Below are 19,814 nucleotides of genomic sequence, written 5' to 3'. Positions count from 1 at the left end.
CTCCTGCCGTCCTTAACCCTAGCTACACAGATGCACTCCCTAAGCAGCACAGTGAGGGTCCATGGTCTGTAAATGAAGCGCGCCAAGAGAAACATTGTGTGATTCCTTCAGTGATCAAATGTGTCTCCACTTGGAGACTGGAGCCATAATTCAAAGGTAAGAAATACGATCTGCTTGGAGAGGTAGCTCCACAACTAAAGGCACTTGCTGCCAAGTCTAATGGCCTGAGGTCAATCCCTAGGATCCACATGGTGGAAGGAGGAGAGACTTCTGCAAGTCGTCCTCTGTAGTCAATATACACAAATTAACTTCACCTCTTTTCTTTTCTTTTTCCATGTCCTAAGCTTCAGAAATCTGTCCTCTGGGTAGTCTACAGTACAAAGCAGCAGCCAGAAGACTGACCGACAACCACATGCATGGCTTGGCAGACAGACAACCTTGTAGCAGGCGTTCTGAGTGCCTGACAAACTCTTCCTTACTGTGGTCCCTGCCTGAATGAGGAACCTTTGCCTTAGCCTACTTCTCAGTCTCCAAGCTAGAATACAAATTAGGTCAAGCGCTAGGGGCATGCCTATAATCCTAGGATTCAGGGAGTTAGGATCATTTCAAATTGAAGGCCACAGAGCAAGTGAGACACAAAGCAAGTACTAGGCCAGTGTGGACTTCATAGAGACCTAAAAATAATAAGATAAATTCAATTTTAAAAGAAGAACGTTACAAGGAGCTCCTATACTTACTTCTGCTAAGCAAGCTTAGTGCTGTTAGCGTGGGGGAGGGGTTGTTTCTGTGTGTTTACTGTTGCATCCTTTACATCAATTCTAGGATAAAAAGTCATCTTAGGATAAAAACACACTCCTGATTTCAGGAGTTGTAAAGAAGTCAAAAGAGATTGTTTAACTTATGCAATAATATAGGATTAGTCACAGTGCAGGAGAGAGAAATGGAGCCAGCAGGTTTACACACAATGGAAGCTACAGGGAATGTTTGCTTGGTCAGAACGTCTATGTTGATAAAGTGCTTCTCTTTCACCTTTGTAGCCATTCAAATCCCACATAATGGTCATTATCCCTTCTCAATTCCCAGAACATTTCAGTTGGTTTCATTTACTCCAGAGAGTCTTGTGATGCTTTCAATTGTCAGTAGGGCATGCAAATCCCATGGGGACTACCACCTTCCCACAGCACAGGAGAAACTATGAAATCTGTCACCTTCCCAGGCAGCCTTCTCCGCCCCTTCCTGAGGCAACGAGCTGCAGCTCCTGGCAACCTATTCAGACGACCATGGTATCCTGTGGAAAGAAGGCCTCAGTTATTGAATGCACAAGATACATAAGCACAGATGTTGTAACACACTGGAACCTTCCCCAGCATCCTCACAAGGCTATCTGCCAAAGACTTACTGTGCCCATATCTTTGTCCTGAGCAGTATGATGGCAGGTGAGCCATGCTAAGTAGACAATGGTTGATTGCCACTTCCTGAGAGTCCTAAATGTACACAGCTAAAGAAACCTGTACACCAGTCCTCTTCCTTGTCACACATCTTAGGCAATGGTTCTGACATTCCTAAGAGTGAAATGACTTGGTCACGAGTATGGAGCTCACTAAAATAGAAGTACCATCACATTTCTGTCCCCTGTCATGGGCCATTTCCACTCCATTCTGCTACTTTAGAACTGAAAAAAAAGTTGATACGCATTTGTGTCAAAGTACACACTAAGAGGATCGTAAATGTAAACAATTACATTTAAATAAGTATTTTTAAACCATCCACTTAAAAAATGCCATCATTTCTTGCATGTGAATGTCCTTACAAAAGCCTGTCCCTTGTAAGAGCCAATCTTCCAAGCTTCCAATGAGCACTCAAAAAGTAATGCATCAGCATTGCCATGATATGTGTCTGCGACTGATACCAGGCTTCCTAAATGCAGCACACACTGGTGATGTGTCCCAAAAGCCTACATGGATTGACTTAGGAGAAGAGAACTCTGAGCTTTGAGACTCACCCTTGAATCCCCTAGAACCCTGAGTTAACTCCACGATTCAGAGAGCAATGCATGGTCAAAGGCGTGCAAGTGCTCAGGGAGAGCACGCTGCATCTTCCCACAGGGAACATAAAGCCATGCCCTGGACTTTCATCATCTCCACACTCACCTCTTTGAGCTGGCCGGGAAGGTAAAAGGAACGTGGGGTCTGAGAGTTTATCCAGGCCGGAGTCCATCCTTTCTACTTCAGTGCAGTGATCAGGAGCCCACTTGGGCAGAAGGTTATGGACAGTGAATCCGGGGACACATTCTCCTTCATAAAACCAATCACTCTGCTCATCATCCCCTAAAGCAAACAGATCGTGTCCTGAGCTGTCATGATAAAATCCAAATGCCAGGAGAGTTTCTCAACGCCATAGCTGTGATACTTTCAAGTAAGCCAAGGTGCAAAAGAAGCTGTCCAGTCCCTCTTAGTGCACAGCAAGATGAAAACTGAGGCATCAACCTAGTTGTTCATGGATGGTGGTCTGTTTTCACCACTTACATTGTAAAATCTAAGATCTAGCCTCATGCCCTCCAGAATCCATGTGTAAAACCCGCAAATAATTTATCTCTTCCAAAACACACAATAGCTCCAAGTTATAGTGAGGCAATTAATGCCCAGAAGTTGGGGTTCAGCTAGTAAATGAAGTCAGAATTTGAATCCAGAACCTGACAAAGCCTAAGGTACTTTCCATAAAAAAACAAACTGTGTTTCTGACCATTATCCATGGTGTAAATAAATAGAGTTCAAAGCCATAAATGTTCCTCAATCCAAAAATTAGCTATTATTGCTGGGGCGGGGGTATTATATATTTACATTTTATCATAATAGATCAGTAAAGAATGTAAGCCCACACTTTGTTTTAGCCTTGGTATCTCATTGATAGGACAGAAAACAATTCTGAACTAGAAATCCAGGAAAAAAACCAACCACAGTAACAAGCAATAAAACTCCCTAAGGCTTTTCAAGAACTACGTCATTTGCCTGAGCCCACGCTATTCATTAAGATCCCGACTAACCCATACATTCAAACTCTGGGCTCAAACTTCCAACTAGCTACAATAACATCAGCTCAGTTTCCGCTACAGTGTATTCCTGCCAGCAACAAGACATGCCATCCCCTTTCCAGACTACAGGAGTACAGTAAAATATTACAGCAGTAACTAGAGTTCATGTTGCCTTCGTCCTCTAACACACAGCAGATCCCGCCTCCCCACTGACACCCAAAATAATAATGACTCTTAGAATTAATGTGCAACTCTCCAAGGGGGCAGTGAGACCTGTGTCCTGCAAATAGCAGCTATACCACCAAACACTAAAGAAGCTGCTCTGGGGTGTATAACCATGCTCACTAGAAACATACGCTGCAAACAGCTGTCTCAGAAACAAGAATTCCCAAGCCTCAGCAAGCAGCAGAAGCACAGAGGGCTTGCTGAAATCAGGATGTGGGGAAGTGCGGGGATGTGACAGACAGGAAGGGAGACACATGCCAGACAAAGTTTCTGATTCTGATTTGAACCAAATACAAGCAAGTTCTCTCACGAAGCTGAGTGTGTGGGGAGCACAATGTGAGAGCACTATTCTACAACCAGCCAATGACACAGGAGGCTCAGGACAGTGTCTACGCTAGTTTATGAAAGTTGACATGTCCACTCCATCTTATCCAGAAGCTTTCTCAGGACATGCACTGCAAGGTGCAAACCCATTAGGTTAGGTTTTCTGACAATGAATTAGTCCAGAATTTTGGTTCTTACAATTCACTCATGATCCAATAATAAACATTTTTAAAAAGACTTGTAGCTGGACATGGTGACACACTCCTTTAATCCCAGCACTCAGAAAGATCTCTGTGAGCTCTAGGACAGCCAGAACTACACAGAAAAACCCTCTCTCAACAAAAACAAAAACAAATTGGGGGGAGGGGGCGGGTAACAACTCACTGAGCTAGAAGAGACTTTGGGAGACTACCATGCAAACTCCTCATGCTGTCCTGCCATTTTGTTTCCCTCTGCCTCCCGGGAGATCCCAGAGACAGCCTTGGCAGTGTGACCCCACTACATAGTTTTCCTACCCATGGAGTAGTCTAATTCGGTGGTTTCACTGCATCCTGCCTTACACTTACCCACGTTTGTCATCTTAACAGGGGCTCTTACATTCCAGGCAGTGTCTAAGGGGTCATGGTTATAAATAACTCCAAGAGCTGGAGAGAGAACTCAGGGTTAGGATCACTTACTGCTCTTGCATAGTACCTGGGTTCAGTCCCCAGCAGCTACATGGCATCTCACAACTGTCCTACTAGTTCCAGGGGATCTGATGTCTTTTCAGGTCCATGTACCCTTATGGTGCACATACATACACTCAGGCACAAACACACATACACAAAAAAATAAAATAAGTAAATATATAAAAACAGTAATTCCAAGCTGTGGACTCATTCAAAGGAAAGCACAAAAATACATGACACAATAAGCATTTTTTTAAAAAGCAGAGGTTAGAGAGACATCTTAGTAGTTAAGAGCGTGTGTTGCTCTTACAGAGGACCTGAGGTCAGTTCCCAGCACCCACTTGGTGACTCATGGCCATCTACATAACTCAGTTCCAGGTATCCAACACCTTCTAACCTACAAGGGTACTAAGCACGTACATGGTACATGTTGCATACACGCAGGCAAAACACTCATATACATAAAATTTAAAACATCTAAAAATAAACAAAATCATGAGATAACAGGTACAAGGAACAAGAGTATGTATGTGCAGACACACACATACACTTGCACACACGTACATGTACACACTCAGATAAGGACTATAGATCAGGGTTTCTTCAGGGAAATAAAATGCGTATTTAAGTGGATTCATGGTGACTTTTTTTTTTTTTTTTTTTTTTTTGGTTTTTCGACACAGGGTTTCTCTGTATAGCCCTGGCTGTCCTGGAACTCACTTTGTAGACCAAGCTGGCCTCCAACTTAGAAATCCGCCTGCCTCTGCCTCCCGAGTGCCAGGATTAAAGGCGTGCGCCACCATGCCTGGCTCCACATGGTGACTTTTAAAGACATTTATTAAATATTCACCTAGGACACTACAGGATTTATTCACATGACTGTAATATAATCTTTAGTCACTTAAACGTAAATAATGTCAAAGTTATCTCTCAGTAAAAATACAAATATGCCCCCCCCCAAAAAAAATTACATATCAGGCTGGAGAGATGGCTCAGAGGTTAAGAGCACTGACTGCTCTCTCGGAGGTCCTGAGTTGAATTCCCAGCAACCACATGGTGACTCACAACTATCTCTAATGGGATCTGATGCCTTCTTCTGGTATGTCTGACAGCTACAGTGTACTCATATAAATAAAATAAATCTTAAAAAAAATAAAGAATAAATAATAAAAATTACATATCAGAATATTATTGGTTATAACTAAAAGAAACTTTCCCAAGCTCAGCCTTGATGCTCTGATCCCACAGAGCAGTGACTCTCAGTGATAAACTACTACATAAGAACCACTCTAGGGGCTGTAAAACACCAGATTCTAGAGACCAACTCCAAATGTATTTCATTTCTAGCAGCTCAGAAAATGTGAAGTTTTCACAATTCCCCAAGTGAAAATTCATACACCATAAGTAAGTCACTCCACAGTCACCAGAATCAATCATTGAGACAAAGTCCCAAAGCTGGAACCAAGAGTGCTTTGCCAGGGAACTGGAGAAATAGCTAAGCAGTTAAGAGTGTGGTCTTCCAGAGGACCACAGTTTGGTTCCCAGCACCTAGACCAGGTGACTCACACAATGGCCTGTAACTTCAGCCCCAAGGGGATCTGACGCCCTCTTCTCGTCTCAGTGGGTGACTGCACTACACTCAGACACACAGGTGTATATATAATTTAAAAATTAAAAGCTAAGAGTCTTTAACAACATTAACCCTTTATCACTTTAAGATTACCTTGTCGTCCTTCATCATTGGTGAAGAGCCCCGTGTCACTGCTGCTGCACACACTGCTAGTGTCACTGGGGAGAAAGGGAAGACAAGGCAACTCAGCAGCTCCGGTCAGAACTTACTCTCAATGGATATTCCAACTGTCTCTGTAACTGCACTTCAGCCCATTAGCCAATCTGGTACGCAAATTTCACACACAAGACACAGGTAAAGCTTATCCATCCTGCCCTCAAAAGGTGAGAGAAGAAAGCTAAAACTCTTACATATTAAACTAGTTTCAAAATACTTCGAGCCACTGTTATAAAAGCCCCAGGGAGCTGCAAGCACTAGGTTGTTCTCCTTTCTTCTTGCTCCGGCCTGACGCAGGAGGGCTCTGTGGATGCTCTATTCTCTGCCACGGTGCTTACCTATGCAGCAGAGTGCAGATGCCGGCAAGTGGTTTCTACAGTTTTCAGTGGCTGGGGAAAAAAAACTCAAAAGTGAGTATTTTCTGACATGTAGAAACCACATAAAATTCAAATTTCAATGTACATAAAGTTATTGGAGGTAGCCATGTGCACTCGTTTCATTTACGCACCACCCAGGGCTTCTGCACTCATCCACAAAGGTAAGCACAGAATGCACAGCCTGGAGCCCTCAGATACTGCTGGCTCACGGCAGAGCAAGGTCTACTCTGAGGTGACGATGCTCCACAGTTTTAACGTTAAAAAACTAAGGAGGTGTTTATCATGACGTCTGTCAAATCTCTTTCCATTATTTTCAAATCACCAGCAACACTACACCCCCCCCCGCCCCATCCAATCCTAAAATGAGAGAATAAAGACATTTCCAACAGAAAGGTAAAGGGAAGAGACCCTCTCCGCCTCAGCCCAGAGTTCCACTGAGGAAGAATTTGTTCCGTGTTTACTAGACACTGCTGGAATCACACCCAAACCAACAAGGACATCTCAACGGTGATTTAAACAATGCATTTGATAAATACTCCTAGTCAAGCTAATGGGAAAGAGAGATGAATAATTAGGAGAGTGCTTCCCAAAGACAAATACTCCTCAATTGATAAGGGATAGTGCACGTCTGGAGTTTAACCTCATGACAAGAGAAAAAGCATCCCCTTTAACAGCTAAAAAAAAAAATCTCTAAAAGATTCATAGGAAGACAAAAAGAAATGTAGAGGTGACGGTCTGAGACAAATCTGGAGGTGAGTTCTCTGACTCACTCACTTACTAGTGTAGATGTGTATGTACATTTGTGTGGTAGTCAGAGGACAACTTCTGGGAGTGGGTTCTCGCCTGCCTTCCACCGTGTGCACCCTAGAGACTGCACTCTGATCATCAGGTACAGCAGCAAGCACCTTTACCTACTGAGCCATCTCACTGACCCCACACTCCTCTACAATGCTTTCTACTAAAAGAAAAAGTTTCCATCTTTCATTGAGCAGCATGATCACCATTTTAAATGAGACACAAGGTTAGAGGCAGGATTTTGGACCACCAACTGTATGATCTCATTACTGCAGCATTATTGGAGAAGCTACCGAAGCACATCCAAATGAAATAACACGAGTGTAAGGAAAGCTGCCTTAGCGGCTCCTCTAAAGATTGATCCTCCCGCCCACATTCTATTAGAATTAAAAGGTGGCTGGCACCCACTTGTCACTTACACTCTGAGAGTGGCACTCTCCTTTATCCCACATCCATCCATCTAAGCGTCCACCAGAGCCTCCTCGTAATTAGAGGCTCTCTCAGTGGAGCAGATGATTGGGCAAAGGATCCACATCCACATAAGCGTGTGTCACAGGAATGAGCCCAATAAACTGCCTGATACCGCTCTCTCGCTCACTCGCTCGCCTACTGCCACCATCTCAATCACTGCCAGCCCAGCACTGTAACCTGCAGCCACTGTGACAGGCCTGCTTTTGTCTTTGAATGTTGCTCTTTCCAAATTCTGAAAAGGAACTGTATGTGCTTTTGGGAAAATTAAAGGTTATCATTTCAAATAAACACAAGGTCTCAGTTTTAAATCTGTGGATATTTATTCTATAGGAAAAATCAATCGTTTGGTTTTATTTCGTTTTCTCAATTTGAAACCCATGTTATTATATAAAGCTGAGCCAATGAAGTGAAAACCCAATCTCAGCAGAGGAACATCAGCAGTCATTCTCAACTGGAGACATTTCTGTATCCCTCTCAGGGTCATTTAACAATGCCTCCAATCTTCTCCCCGCCTCTTCTGGAGAGAGAAGCCTGCTCGGGCCTCATTACTGAGTGCACGTATACCACCACAGTCCTCGGAAGGCATATATAGTGAAGAGAGAGGCAGAAGTGCCACAGGGGCTTGCTATCCAGACAGCCTAACAGATAATCACAAAATTCCAGTGTTGGTGGGAGATCAAAGGACTAAGGTGACAGACAGACAGGAAGACACCCAATGTCCTCCACACCCAGGGGTGCACATCTGAGTGCACATATGCATACAACACACACATACACCCACGTGCACATACACACTAAACTGTTGTTAGCACACAGGTTTGTTGCTATTTATTAACCAAAAAGTTTAAAAAGAACTTATTTCTTTTCTTTTCTTTCTTTTTTCTTTTTCTTTTTTTTTTTTTTTTTTTTTTTTGAGACGGGGTTTTTCTGTGTAGCCGTGGCTGTCCTGGAACTCACTCTGTAGACCAGGCTGGCCTCCCACCTGCCTCTACCTCCCGAGTGCTAGGATTAAAGGTGTGCACCACCACGCCCAGCTCAAGAACTTATCTCTTACACATAACTTTCATATATTTAAAACTAAACAGAAATTTATTACTTATTATTATCACAAAAACTAAAGCTTTTAGGTTAACTATTCAAAATAAGTAAAAAATGTATTTAACAAAAACTTTAAAAATATTTTAGAATCTAGGAGAAAAAAAAAAAGGGAGAAAAATGTCACCCTGTCCCCTCCATGTTGCCCAGAGACACTCCTGCTCTTCCCACCTGCTTTCTGCCATGCTTCTGGGAAGAGGTGGGGCCTCTGCACTGCACATCATCATGAACCTGATCTCCACAAAGGTCACTCAGACAGCTCTGTCTCCAATTCCAGACTAGTCCTGTGAGTTAGAATGGTAGTGAGTTTACGCAGACAGCAGCCTCTCCAGGCCACACGATCATGAACAGAAAGGGACTAAAGAGTTGGGTAGTATGCTAGCTAATCTAGGCTGGCACTGAGCTCAGAGGAGCCCATCCATCATTTTAATGTGTATCTTACCTATTTAAGAGGCCTATATTTCTGAGGCTTTTTTAAAATCTTGTTTATGTGTATGGATGTTTTGCTTATATGTACTCTGTGTGTGACTAGTGCCTGCCAGTAGCAGGTGTCAGAGGCCCTTGGAACTGGAGTTACAGATGGTTGTGAACCACCATGTGAGTGCTGGGAATCAAATTTAAGTCTCTGGAAGAGCAGCCAGTGCTCTTTACCACTGAGTCATCTCTCTAACCCCCATTTCTAAAACTTTCTGCTGCCTTTCCACATAAAATGTATCTTTTCTATGTGTAAAATCCAGAACAAGAGACAATGCTTTTCTCCTCAAAATAATGCGAGCAAACACAGCCCTCATGTTTATCATAGAGGATAAAGGCCATGGTAGTTTTCTTCCTTTTAGAATATGCCTTCATACCTGATCCCAAAGACTGCCAATGCAGAACATAAAAACATGCCAGAACATGTATGGAGAGAGGATTTCTTTCACTAGTTCTCTCTTTAAAACTTTAGGTTTAACTTCTCTTTTCTAATTGAGGAATTTCCCGACAGTTGTATCTCCCAGCTCCTCCTTTCCAACACCTTCACATCCCCCTTGGGACAATGCTCAGACTGCGCCTCTAATCCCTGCCCCACACCTGGGGTCCTCTCACCAACATCTCCTCCATCTGCATTCGACGGTTTCAATGTCATCAGCTCAACTATCCCTGGGTTTGTAATTATAACTATACTTTAATGTCCTTACCGCTTTCCTGTGAACTTTGTCTGCATAGCTGCTTTCCAAATCTGCGCCCCAGATCAGAATGTTCTGACTTGTCCTCCTCTCAACTTGGAGAAGAATGTTCGCCCTTCCCTTACTCTACAGAATGTGTCCAAAAGCCTCTTTAAGTGAACATGTCCCAAATTATTTGTAATATTTCTTTTATAATATATGAAACTGAGCAGAATTTAATCCAGTTCCTCAGACTTCATGTTCTAGTGTGCTTTTAGGATACATCACTGTGCAAAATATCCCATTTCATTATGTGAGCACACCTGCATGCCACATACCTAGCTCCTACCCACCCCTCCTATGACCACCTTCTCCTCCCATGCTGTCTCCTGCCTCTTCCTCTTCCCAGATGGCTACCCCACTGATTTGTGATTTTGTTTTTTTAAAGATTTACTTATTTATTTTCTGTATGAGTCACCATTGCTCTCTTCAGACACACCAGAAGAGGGCATCAGCTCTCATTACAGATGGTTGTGAGCCACCATGTGGTTGCTGAGAATTGAACTCAGGACCTCTGGAAGAGCAGTGAACTTTGTCTGAACTTTGTCTTAACCACTGAGCCAACTCTCCAGCCCATGAATTTTTTTTTTTAATGTTTGGATTCTATATAAGAGAGAACACATGTGATATTTGTCTTTCTGAGGCTGGCTAACTTCATTTAATATGATCTCCAGTACCATCCATTTTCCTGAAAATGATATAATTTCATTTTTCTTAGTAGCTACATAATATTCCATTATTTGTGTCTACAGTATTTTCTCTAGCAGCTAAGATGATAAATAGTATCACAGCAAACATAGGCATGTAAGTATCTCCTCCCTCTGTGTTGGCAGCAATTCTGTCAGGGATCTAACCAGGAATGGCACAGCTGAATCAGTAGTTGTCTTGAGAGTCTCCACCCTAATTCCCATTGCAGCTACACTGACTTACACTCCAATGCTGTGTAAGTGCTCCCAACCCCATTCTTGCAAGCATTTGCTACTGTCTGACTTCTTGCTGACAGCCATTTTGACTGGGGTAAAACTTAATGAATGCCAATGCAGTTTTGATTTGTTTTGCCTGACAGCTAAGGGTAATGAACATTTTTTTCACTTATTTTTTGGAATTTTGTACTTCTTTTCAGAACTGTCTGCTCACATACTACATCCATTTCCTGATGGATTATTTACGTTGGTGTTTAACTTTCTGAGTCCTCTGTAGACTCTGGATATTAATCAGAGACTAGCTGGCAGACTTCCTCCCATCCTAGGGGCTATCTTTATTCTAGTAATTATTTCTTTTGCTGTGTAGCACTCTTTTACTTCATCTATCCTATTTGTCAAGTCTTAGGATTATTTCCAGGTCTCCACAGGCCACTGGTTCTTATCTGTCCACATACTTAGATGGCCTCAGACCTATCCCCTTTGCCAGATCCACACCTGACCAATGGGCATGAGGTGAGGAGGCTTTGAAGAAGCCCCAGGGCTACTGGGGGTTTCAACCTCACACAGGTCTACTAGACTGACACTGGGTCATCTCCCTACTCTCACTGTGTGACTCTCACCCCAACCCACCCTAGATATTTGTAACAAACTGAGGTATATGAAACACTACACTTTTCAGAATGTACTACAAAGTGGGATTTTTTTTTTTTCCTTTTCTGGCCATGTAATAATAAGCTGTCTGCTTGGAGGTTCAATGTCCCAGGACTCAATACCCTGTAGCTGCTTCCAATCCACAATACAAAACACACAGAGAGAACCAGCCTTCCCCATCCAAGTATACTCCAAACAGAAAACTCAGTTATAGGTTGAAAGTGAAGGAAGGAGCAACACGTCATCTGGAAAGTTCAAGTCATGTTTGCATTTCTGAAGCCAGGACTGCCTGGGAAGAAGGCACACTGGGTCTTGCCCCTCTGGATAAACTGACATATGACATTCTGCAGTACACCAGCCTAAAGCAGAGGAAACCTCACTGACAGGCCAGCTGATGATGTGAGTGTGCAAATGGTTGGTTACATTTGTCTGACTGGCTGTCTGTGCATGTGTGTCACATGTTGGAGGAGAGTTTGTAGGGGACTAGTTTTTTCCTCCCACCTCAAGGGTCCTAGAGGCCGAATCACATCATCCGTCAGGCTCGATAGCAAGCAGCTTCACCCACTGAGGCATCTGGTTGGCCCAAATGTTTAATGTTTTTTTCTAAGTATTCAAGTAGGTAATGGAAACTGTTTCTTAGAGGCCTTTTAAGATGTGACTTCACAGTACCAGGTAGACTAAGAAGCACAGTCTCCTGTGTTAGGGGAGGGAGGGGTGGCATCCTTAGAAGGGGTCCAGTTTGTGCTCTTTAGAATAAGACACATTTACCATTTAGCTCTGTACTTCCTAGCAAAGTTCTTTCCAGGAGGGAGAGCCTAAGGGACAGACCTGCAAATACAGCCATCTCCTATGTGCCTCCAGAGGTGTTTTCCAGCTCTTTGGAAGGATTCACCAGCAGACTAAGCCTATATAAGCAGTCTCCGTTAGCCTTCTAATACCTTTCGGGGACTGCTGCCAACTGTAGAAAAGGTAAGTGTGCTCTTGGTCGGCACCTCTGTTTACAGACAAGCACAACGTTCCAACACTACAGATATTCTTTCCACTGCCCCAGTAACCCCTGATTAATGACCTCCACTTGCAAAGGAGACTACTTACCTTAACCATGAAATAATGAAGGCTATTGATCCAACAAGCTACTGCTATAGAGTGTTATTGATCACCCAATCTTTGGTTAAAATGGTCCTCATTTAGCAATTTCACTGTCACAAACACCTGGAGCAAAGCACACTCGTAATTAAAGAGTTTGGGGCAGTTAAAGTGAGAGGTGATGGACAGAGATCTCAGCTTTCTCCCATTTATTCTTGCTTCTGAGCTATTGTTTGTGTCAGAAGGGATATTGATTTTCTATAAAAATAAGAAAACAAGAGGCACCAAGGGGCTGCAGAAGGTCAGCCTGGGTTGAGGAAGGAGGGGACAGGCCTAGCACTCGATCATTGTCACTTGCCTTCCAGGACAAGGGAATATTTTCTTTCCTGTGAGACCAGCCTCTAATACATCACCTGAGGAAGGCTCCTGATGTGACTTTGGGCCACCACCCGACCAATTTGCTCATAAAGGAACTAAACTGTATTCAAGAGGCACAAACAACGCACTGCTGGAGAGCAGAGCAATTGGGTAAGTCCATCACCTAACAGGTAAGTGAGTGACTCTCTGAAAAGCGGAATGAAGAGTGGCAGGAGTTAACTTTACAGGATTTGTTAGATCTCTGAGCATTCACTCCCACACAAACACAGAAGGACATTACAGTAACAACTTGAGCTTTATGAAGCATAAATAAAGCTACTATGTTGTACCCATTTTTAAATCCTCACTATTCTTGACTAGAGCACAACTGAATGAGGAATAGAGAGAGAAAAGCAGAAAGAAATAGTGGCAAGGCTTAAAGCTGTTGGCAATTTTCAGTTGTTAGTAATAAGTGAATTTAAGTAAACTAGAAATAAAGCCAAACTAAGATAGACATTCCCAAATCCAAAACATTTAACATATGGTTTCTTAAAACACTATCCATAGACTAGGTTAGGATTAGTGATGGACTTCTTATGTCAGTAATTTTACAAGATAGATCAAGCCTAGTAATCTTACAAGGCTGCTGGTAAGAGCCCTCAACATGACTGATGGAAAGTAAAATGCAACACTTTGATCTCTATGTGACTGAACCACAGCTCTGCCAAGCAGCTCCATTAAAGAATACCCACCCAGGGACTCTTGAAAGTACTTCTTTTAAAACAGGAGGTAGGGACATTTTGACATAACCAACTCACCAAATATTTTTATATCTGTAATATACAAATCCTAACTATTTTCTATTTGCGGTTTAGTGTTTATACAATATATGGGGGTAAGGTTTAGTGTGAGAGCACCTGCCCAGCAAAGACGAGGCTCTCAATCCCCAACACCACAGCAAAACAAAAGGGAGGCCACACATCTGTTAATTCCAGCATTTAGAAAGCTGAGGCAGGAGGATTGCAAGTTGAAGGCCATCCTGAGTTAAAGACCCTATTCCAAATAACGATATTGTAATAATGAGTAGAAAAAAATAAAAATAAGTAATAATTAAGAGCTGCTTGAAAATTATAAGATTTTATTCCCTTCTCTGTTGAGGGAAGTTTGGACACACTCTGATGGAAAAGAGTAAAAGCACTGTCTCTCCACAGAACATATTTAAGGGGAAAATACAAAAGCATTTCTCCTTATAACTACAGGAGACAAAGTCAAAGAGTGACTTAACATTCCCTTGAAAACTAGATCCTGCTTTTTAAAAACAGCGTCTCGTACAGCCCAGGCTGGTCTCAGAGTCACCACGTAGCTGAGACTGATCTTGACCTCCTCGTCTCCCTGCTTCTACTTCCCAACTGCCGGGCTACAAGAATGTGCTCCTAAGCCTTGTAATTAGAGAGTTCAGAGACTTTTCTCAGTGCGTGTCTACTATTACCACAAACCTACCACCTAGTTTCCCCACTATTTTAAAGGAAATTAGGAAACAAAACAGAGATTGGTAAGCAAAAATGGAATTATTTACAGTTTGGCCAAAATTTGGGGAGAGGAAAAACTTGTGGGGTTTCCACTGCCTTCCTGTACCACTGTTACCACCTCGGATGAAATAACTCTGGAAATGCTCCCATTAACTGTGAGATAAGCTGTTCAGAAGTGTGAAATCTCTTCCTGGGAAGCAAGTGAGAGCCTCCTCTGCTTGGTACTAGCATTTTAGCCTCTCCCTGCCCCAACATGGGACTCCTGGGAAATTTTAATTCTTTAGTGTCCATTGTTTCAATAATCGTTAACAGGGGACACTGACAGCACAAGGATCTCTCTTTAAGGTACAGTATGTGTGTGTATATATATATATATATATATATATATATATGGCATGTGTGTCCCCAGAAGAGAGTACTGGATTATAGGTGTAAGCCATCCAATGTAGGTATTGAGACCTGATCTCATGTCTTTTTAAAAACAAGTGCTTTTAACTGCTGAGCCCTTCATCCAGCCTCCGCATTAGAGTATCCTTTCAGATACTACACGTATATCTAACGTCCTTCCCAGCCATGGCTCACACAGGACCAATGTCCTACTAGCACTTTACCCATTGTTTCCTCACAGTGACGAGGGCTTTGTCATCCCTATCACTGCAAGGCTCTGATGTCCTGGCCAGGAAGGGAGCCCGCAGGAGAGAACCAGGTCTCCTCAGTGTGAAAACAAGAATTTCACAAGAACTCCTCTCGACTTCAGTATCTCCAGGCTCTCAGGTGAGCAGAACTCAGAGCCTGACAGCCTGGGTGGGAAGGGACAGCACCACAGCTGGACCACACACACAGTAACTTCAGTTTAGCAAGAAACTTTTGGGGAAAAAAAGTCACAAGTAACATTGCAAGGGGTTATCTTAATTCTCCATTCTCAACTCTAAGAATCTAAGATGTATATGCTTAATCTTGAAGTCAACTTGAATGTCTCAACAGAAGGTTTATTATAAAGAGAGACAAGTTAGTTAAGGAATTCTTGTTTGATTAATAATAGCATGACTACGGAGAAAGAGTGCCTAAATAACCTAACAGCTACATATAAACTGGATAAATAGGCCTTCAAAAGAATCAAGCTTAGAAGAAAATTACAAGAGTCAAACTGTAACACAGCTGAACACGATGGCAAAATATACAGTTAGTAAAAAGAGTTTTAAAGTTAAATTAAAAATTATTCAGAAAAAGTGTAGTGGCTATTCCTGGTTGTCAACTTGACTATATTTCGAATGAACTACAATCCAGAATTGGAAGGCTCACCAGTGACCCTTATCTGGAGGCTGGGAGATAGAAATTTCTGATCTGGATCTTGAGGCATAATGGCTATGGATTCCAGAAGACTAAGACAGGGAGATCTCTGAGTTCAAGGTCATCTGGGATTAAAGGTGTGGTGGAACACACCTTTAATCTGGGCTACACCTTCTGCTGTAGACCATATAAGGACATTGGAAGAAGGGAGTCTTGCTCCTTCGCCTGCTTGCCGTGTGGGACAGAGTAACTGCTAGATCCTTGGACTTCCATTCATAGCTACTACTGAACCATTGTTGGGAATTGGACTGCAGACTGTAAGTCATCAATAAATTCCTTTACTATATACAGACTATCCATAAGTTCTGTGACTCTAGAGAACCCGGACTAATACAGAAGTTGGTACCAATTTGTCTTAGTTAGGGTTTCTATTCCTGCACAAACATCATGACCAAGAAGCAAGTTGGGGAGGAAAGAGTTTATTCAGCTTACACTTCCATACTGCTGTTCATCACCAAGGAAGTCAGGACTGGAACTCAAGCATGTCAGAAAGCAGGAGCTGATGCAGAGGCAATGGAGGGATGTTCTTTACTGGCTTGCTTCTCCTGGCTTGCTCAGCCTGCTCTCTTATAAAACCCAAGACTACCAGCCCAGAGATGGTCCCACCCACAAGGGGCCTTTCCCCCTTGATCACTAATTGAGAAACTGCCTTACAGCTGGATCTCCTTGAGATAAAGACCTACCACAGCCTCTGCCCAGCATACCTAAGCTTTATGTCTTTGGGGGTGCAAACCTTAAAAGAATAAGGTTCTAAGAAAGGGTACTTGCTCTATAGCTATAAAATATAACAGCAGCAAAAACTGGTCAAATACGAGCTTGGAAGTCAGGCTTGGCTCTTGGTTTGGACACCAGGTGACCCTCCCAAATTAACCAAATTTTAAACCTAGTTTCCTCTTCTAAAAATACAAATAATGAGGTTCTACCATACAGTAGAACTGTAAGCATTAAATAAGAATACCCAGAAGGCACGCAGTTCAGTGCCTACCAGAGTGCTTAACAAACCCGCAGTCCTCAACCCACCTAATGGTCACCCCTGGCAGTAGCTACAAGGAAGAGAGGTAGCAACATGGCAGAGCTGCTAAGCATTCTACAGTGTGCCACAAGGCACTGCCCCAGCTACGAAAGGTATCATCACTGAGAGGTCACATATCAAAGTATCAAGCTGCCAAGGATTAATGTTTTCAGGAGATCTGACATGAAGAGAAGTGAGTTACCAAAATTAAACTGACATTTTAAACATGCAACCATCAGAGTACTTGATCCCATGGGATACAAGGTTAAAGGGACTCACTGTCACTTTCAGTCCCCACTCTATAAGCATACAACTTAAACGTCTGCCATAGACACTCAAGGGTTTGGTGAATAGGTAAGGCACCTGTTGCCAAGCCTGATAATTGAGTTTGATCACATACATGCACATGCACACACACACACACACACACACACACACACACATTTATTTGTGTGTGTATGAGAGAGAGAGACAGAGATAGAGAGAAACTCAAGAAGCTAAGGAGCTCGCTCAGTGGGTAACATGCTTACTGAGCAAGCATAAGGATTTGAGTTTGGAGCCCCAACCCCCACATGAAATCCAGGCATAGCAGTGTACCTCTGTAATCTTACTGTGAGAGCTGAGACAGGTGGATTCCCAGAGCTTGCTGGCCACCTAGTCAAGCCAATTAGTGAGCTCTGGTTCAGTGACAAAGACTGTGCCCCAAAATAAGGTGACAAGTGATAAAGGAAGACACACACCATCCACCTTGGGCCTCCACACGCACCTGCGCACACATACACATACACAAAGGAAATGCACTCAATATAGTAAAAGTATAAACTAGCAGAGAATAGAATTATAGCCCCAAAGTATATAAAGCCACGACTCTTAAGGAGCAAGCATAACCTGTATTCATTTACAAACTGCCTAGACCTGGCACCTGTATGGCTTCTCTGTCACAACTGTCAGTGCCAGCCCTTGCTGATACCTTGGTTCTAGATGACAGTACCTTTGTATGAACTAAATGGTATAAAGAACAGCAGATCATTTTTTAAAACAAATTCTCGGTTATGCAGTTGAGGTACATGTTTGAAAGTATTTTTAGGATCAAATTATTTCTGTTACACACAGCCTTCTTGACATAGTAAAACAGAGATTCATGAAGGACAATTTGCAAAGCAGAAATCAACTACCCACTGACAACAGAGGGCTGCAAAGGCAATTCTAGCAGGGCTAGTTTAAAAGAGAGTGGAACTCATGCAGGGGCCGCGGGTCTGCACTTTGGGTCCATCAGCTACAGAAACCCGAGCTTTAGGAAGGGGAAGCTCACCACTCGGACATGTTCTCGTCAGAGCCGTGCTTCTGCTCTTCGGCTTCGCACTCCATCCTTTCTTTCCTTCCTGGTTGGCTTAGGAAAGTCCGATTCTCTGCTGATTCACACAGCCCATGGCCAGATGAGGTCCAGGGAGTATTCTCCTTCCAGCGGGATAGACGCTGCTTCTTGGCAGACTTGAACCTGCAGCCTCTCTCATAGCTCCAATCTGACACTTTCAGCTTCTGCTGAAGGCTGGCAGCCACCTCGGACGTCACTCGCTTCACCTTCCGCCGGCGCCTGAGGGGTCGACAAGGTGCGTTTTCCGTAAAGGAGTCAGACTCGGGCCAAGAATGTTGCTTACCCCTAATGATGGCACTGAGAGCTGGGTGCCGTTTGGCCACCACCGTGTCATCAGAGTCACTGAAGTTGGTGAGCGGAGCCACTTCTCGGCAGTCCTTGGTGGCTTCATCCAGACTTGACTCAGAGGCCTCGCTGAAGCAGCAGGCGTGCTCTGCCAGGTGAGTAAAGTCAGACCGGCGCTTCCGTCCTCGGCGTTTGCGAAGCTGCCGCCTCTGCTGTCTGGGGCTCAGGGCCATCTCCTCCCACAGCTCACCAAGCTTGCTCTGCTCCGATGTCTGCTCCAAGGCTGAGGCCAGGTCATGCACTAGCTCATCCATGAGGCCGCATCTGCCAAGTAAGAACACAAGAGAATGTTCTTGATTCTTGATGAAGAATGATGCTTGAGAAGACCGGCTGCGCTTCCAGTCATGTTACAGAGCACACAATGGCACTGTGGCTCTCTGCCTGGCTATAGAAAACAGGCTTCTTTCATCTGCTACTGTCTCTACCATCATGCACCACAAAAACAGGTGTCCCATCCTTGTTAAATACTGGAAATCAACACATCCAGTAGCTCACCAGATGACAACTGGGACATTAGCAAAAATAAACAAATTGAGCCTCCTCCTTTCTCCAAATAAATGTATGCCTTGGTTGCCTAATCATGAGAAAGTATCTCACTGGAGGAGAAAAGCAACCACACAACTTCATCACTATGGTGGAGCCAGGGAGCCCAACCATGGGACACGATACAACCATGAGGAGGGCCACACTGTGGTCTGGGATACCTGCTTAAAAAAAAAAAAAGTTGCGGTAGGGAGGAAAGAGCTGAGCGGCACCTATGAGGAAGGCTTTACAATGTTCATCGTCACAGGACCTGTGATGAGCCAAGCAGGTACTCAGAATGGGAAAAAGAAAGCCCACATCTGGTACTACCATGGTACCAACTGCCACCTGAAAGTTACTAGAAACAGACTGCTGCAGGGTATGACACTGATTTGTTGTTGGTGGTGGTGGTGGTAGTAGTAATATAGTAGTACTAGTAATATAGTACTAGCAGTAACATAGTAGTACTAGTAATAATATAGTAGTAGTAGTAGTAATATAGTAGTAGTATAGCGGAGGACATCTTTAGACTCCTCATCCTGGTCATCCCAATTATGTACTTTAGTGCCAATCACATAAAAGCAGGACATAAATGAAACTAAAATGGAGGTACAACGTAAAATCTCTAAGATATCTGGCTAACAGAAGCAACCCTTTCAAGGCATGCGTAGTAGAGGCAATTTTCAA

General features: G+C 43.3%; 1 protein-coding gene across 8 annotated transcripts in view; it reads right to left on the bottom strand.

Annotated features, from left to right (window-relative positions):
* The window catches only part of Gpatch2l (G patch domain containing 2 like), a 52,863-nt gene that overhangs the window by 31,754 nt on the left and 1,295 nt on the right, over positions 1-19,814 (bottom strand). For 5 of the 8 annotated variants that reach the window (XM_006516219.3, XM_006516220.4, XM_030246903.1 and 2 more), the window contains exons 2-5: positions 18,198-18,869; positions 5,972-6,036; positions 2,151-2,327; positions 1,209-1,288 (exon numbers count right to left, since the gene is read on the bottom strand). In XM_006516219.3, the coding sequence (XP_006516282.1) occupies positions 1,209-1,288; positions 2,151-2,327; positions 5,972-6,036; positions 18,198-18,859 (984 nt within the window). In that variant the 5' untranslated portion in view covers positions 18,860-18,869. The other 3 variants (XM_017315181.2, XM_030246904.1, XM_006516222.3) reach the window with 3 other exon arrangements.

The sequence above is a fragment of the Mus musculus genome, chromosome 12 (assembly GCF_000001635.26).
Source record: "Mus musculus strain C57BL/6J chromosome 12, GRCm38.p6 C57BL/6J".
Lineage (NCBI taxonomy): Eukaryota > Metazoa > Chordata > Mammalia > Rodentia > Muridae > Mus > Mus musculus.
This window is presented reverse-complemented; position numbering and strand designations above follow the sequence as displayed.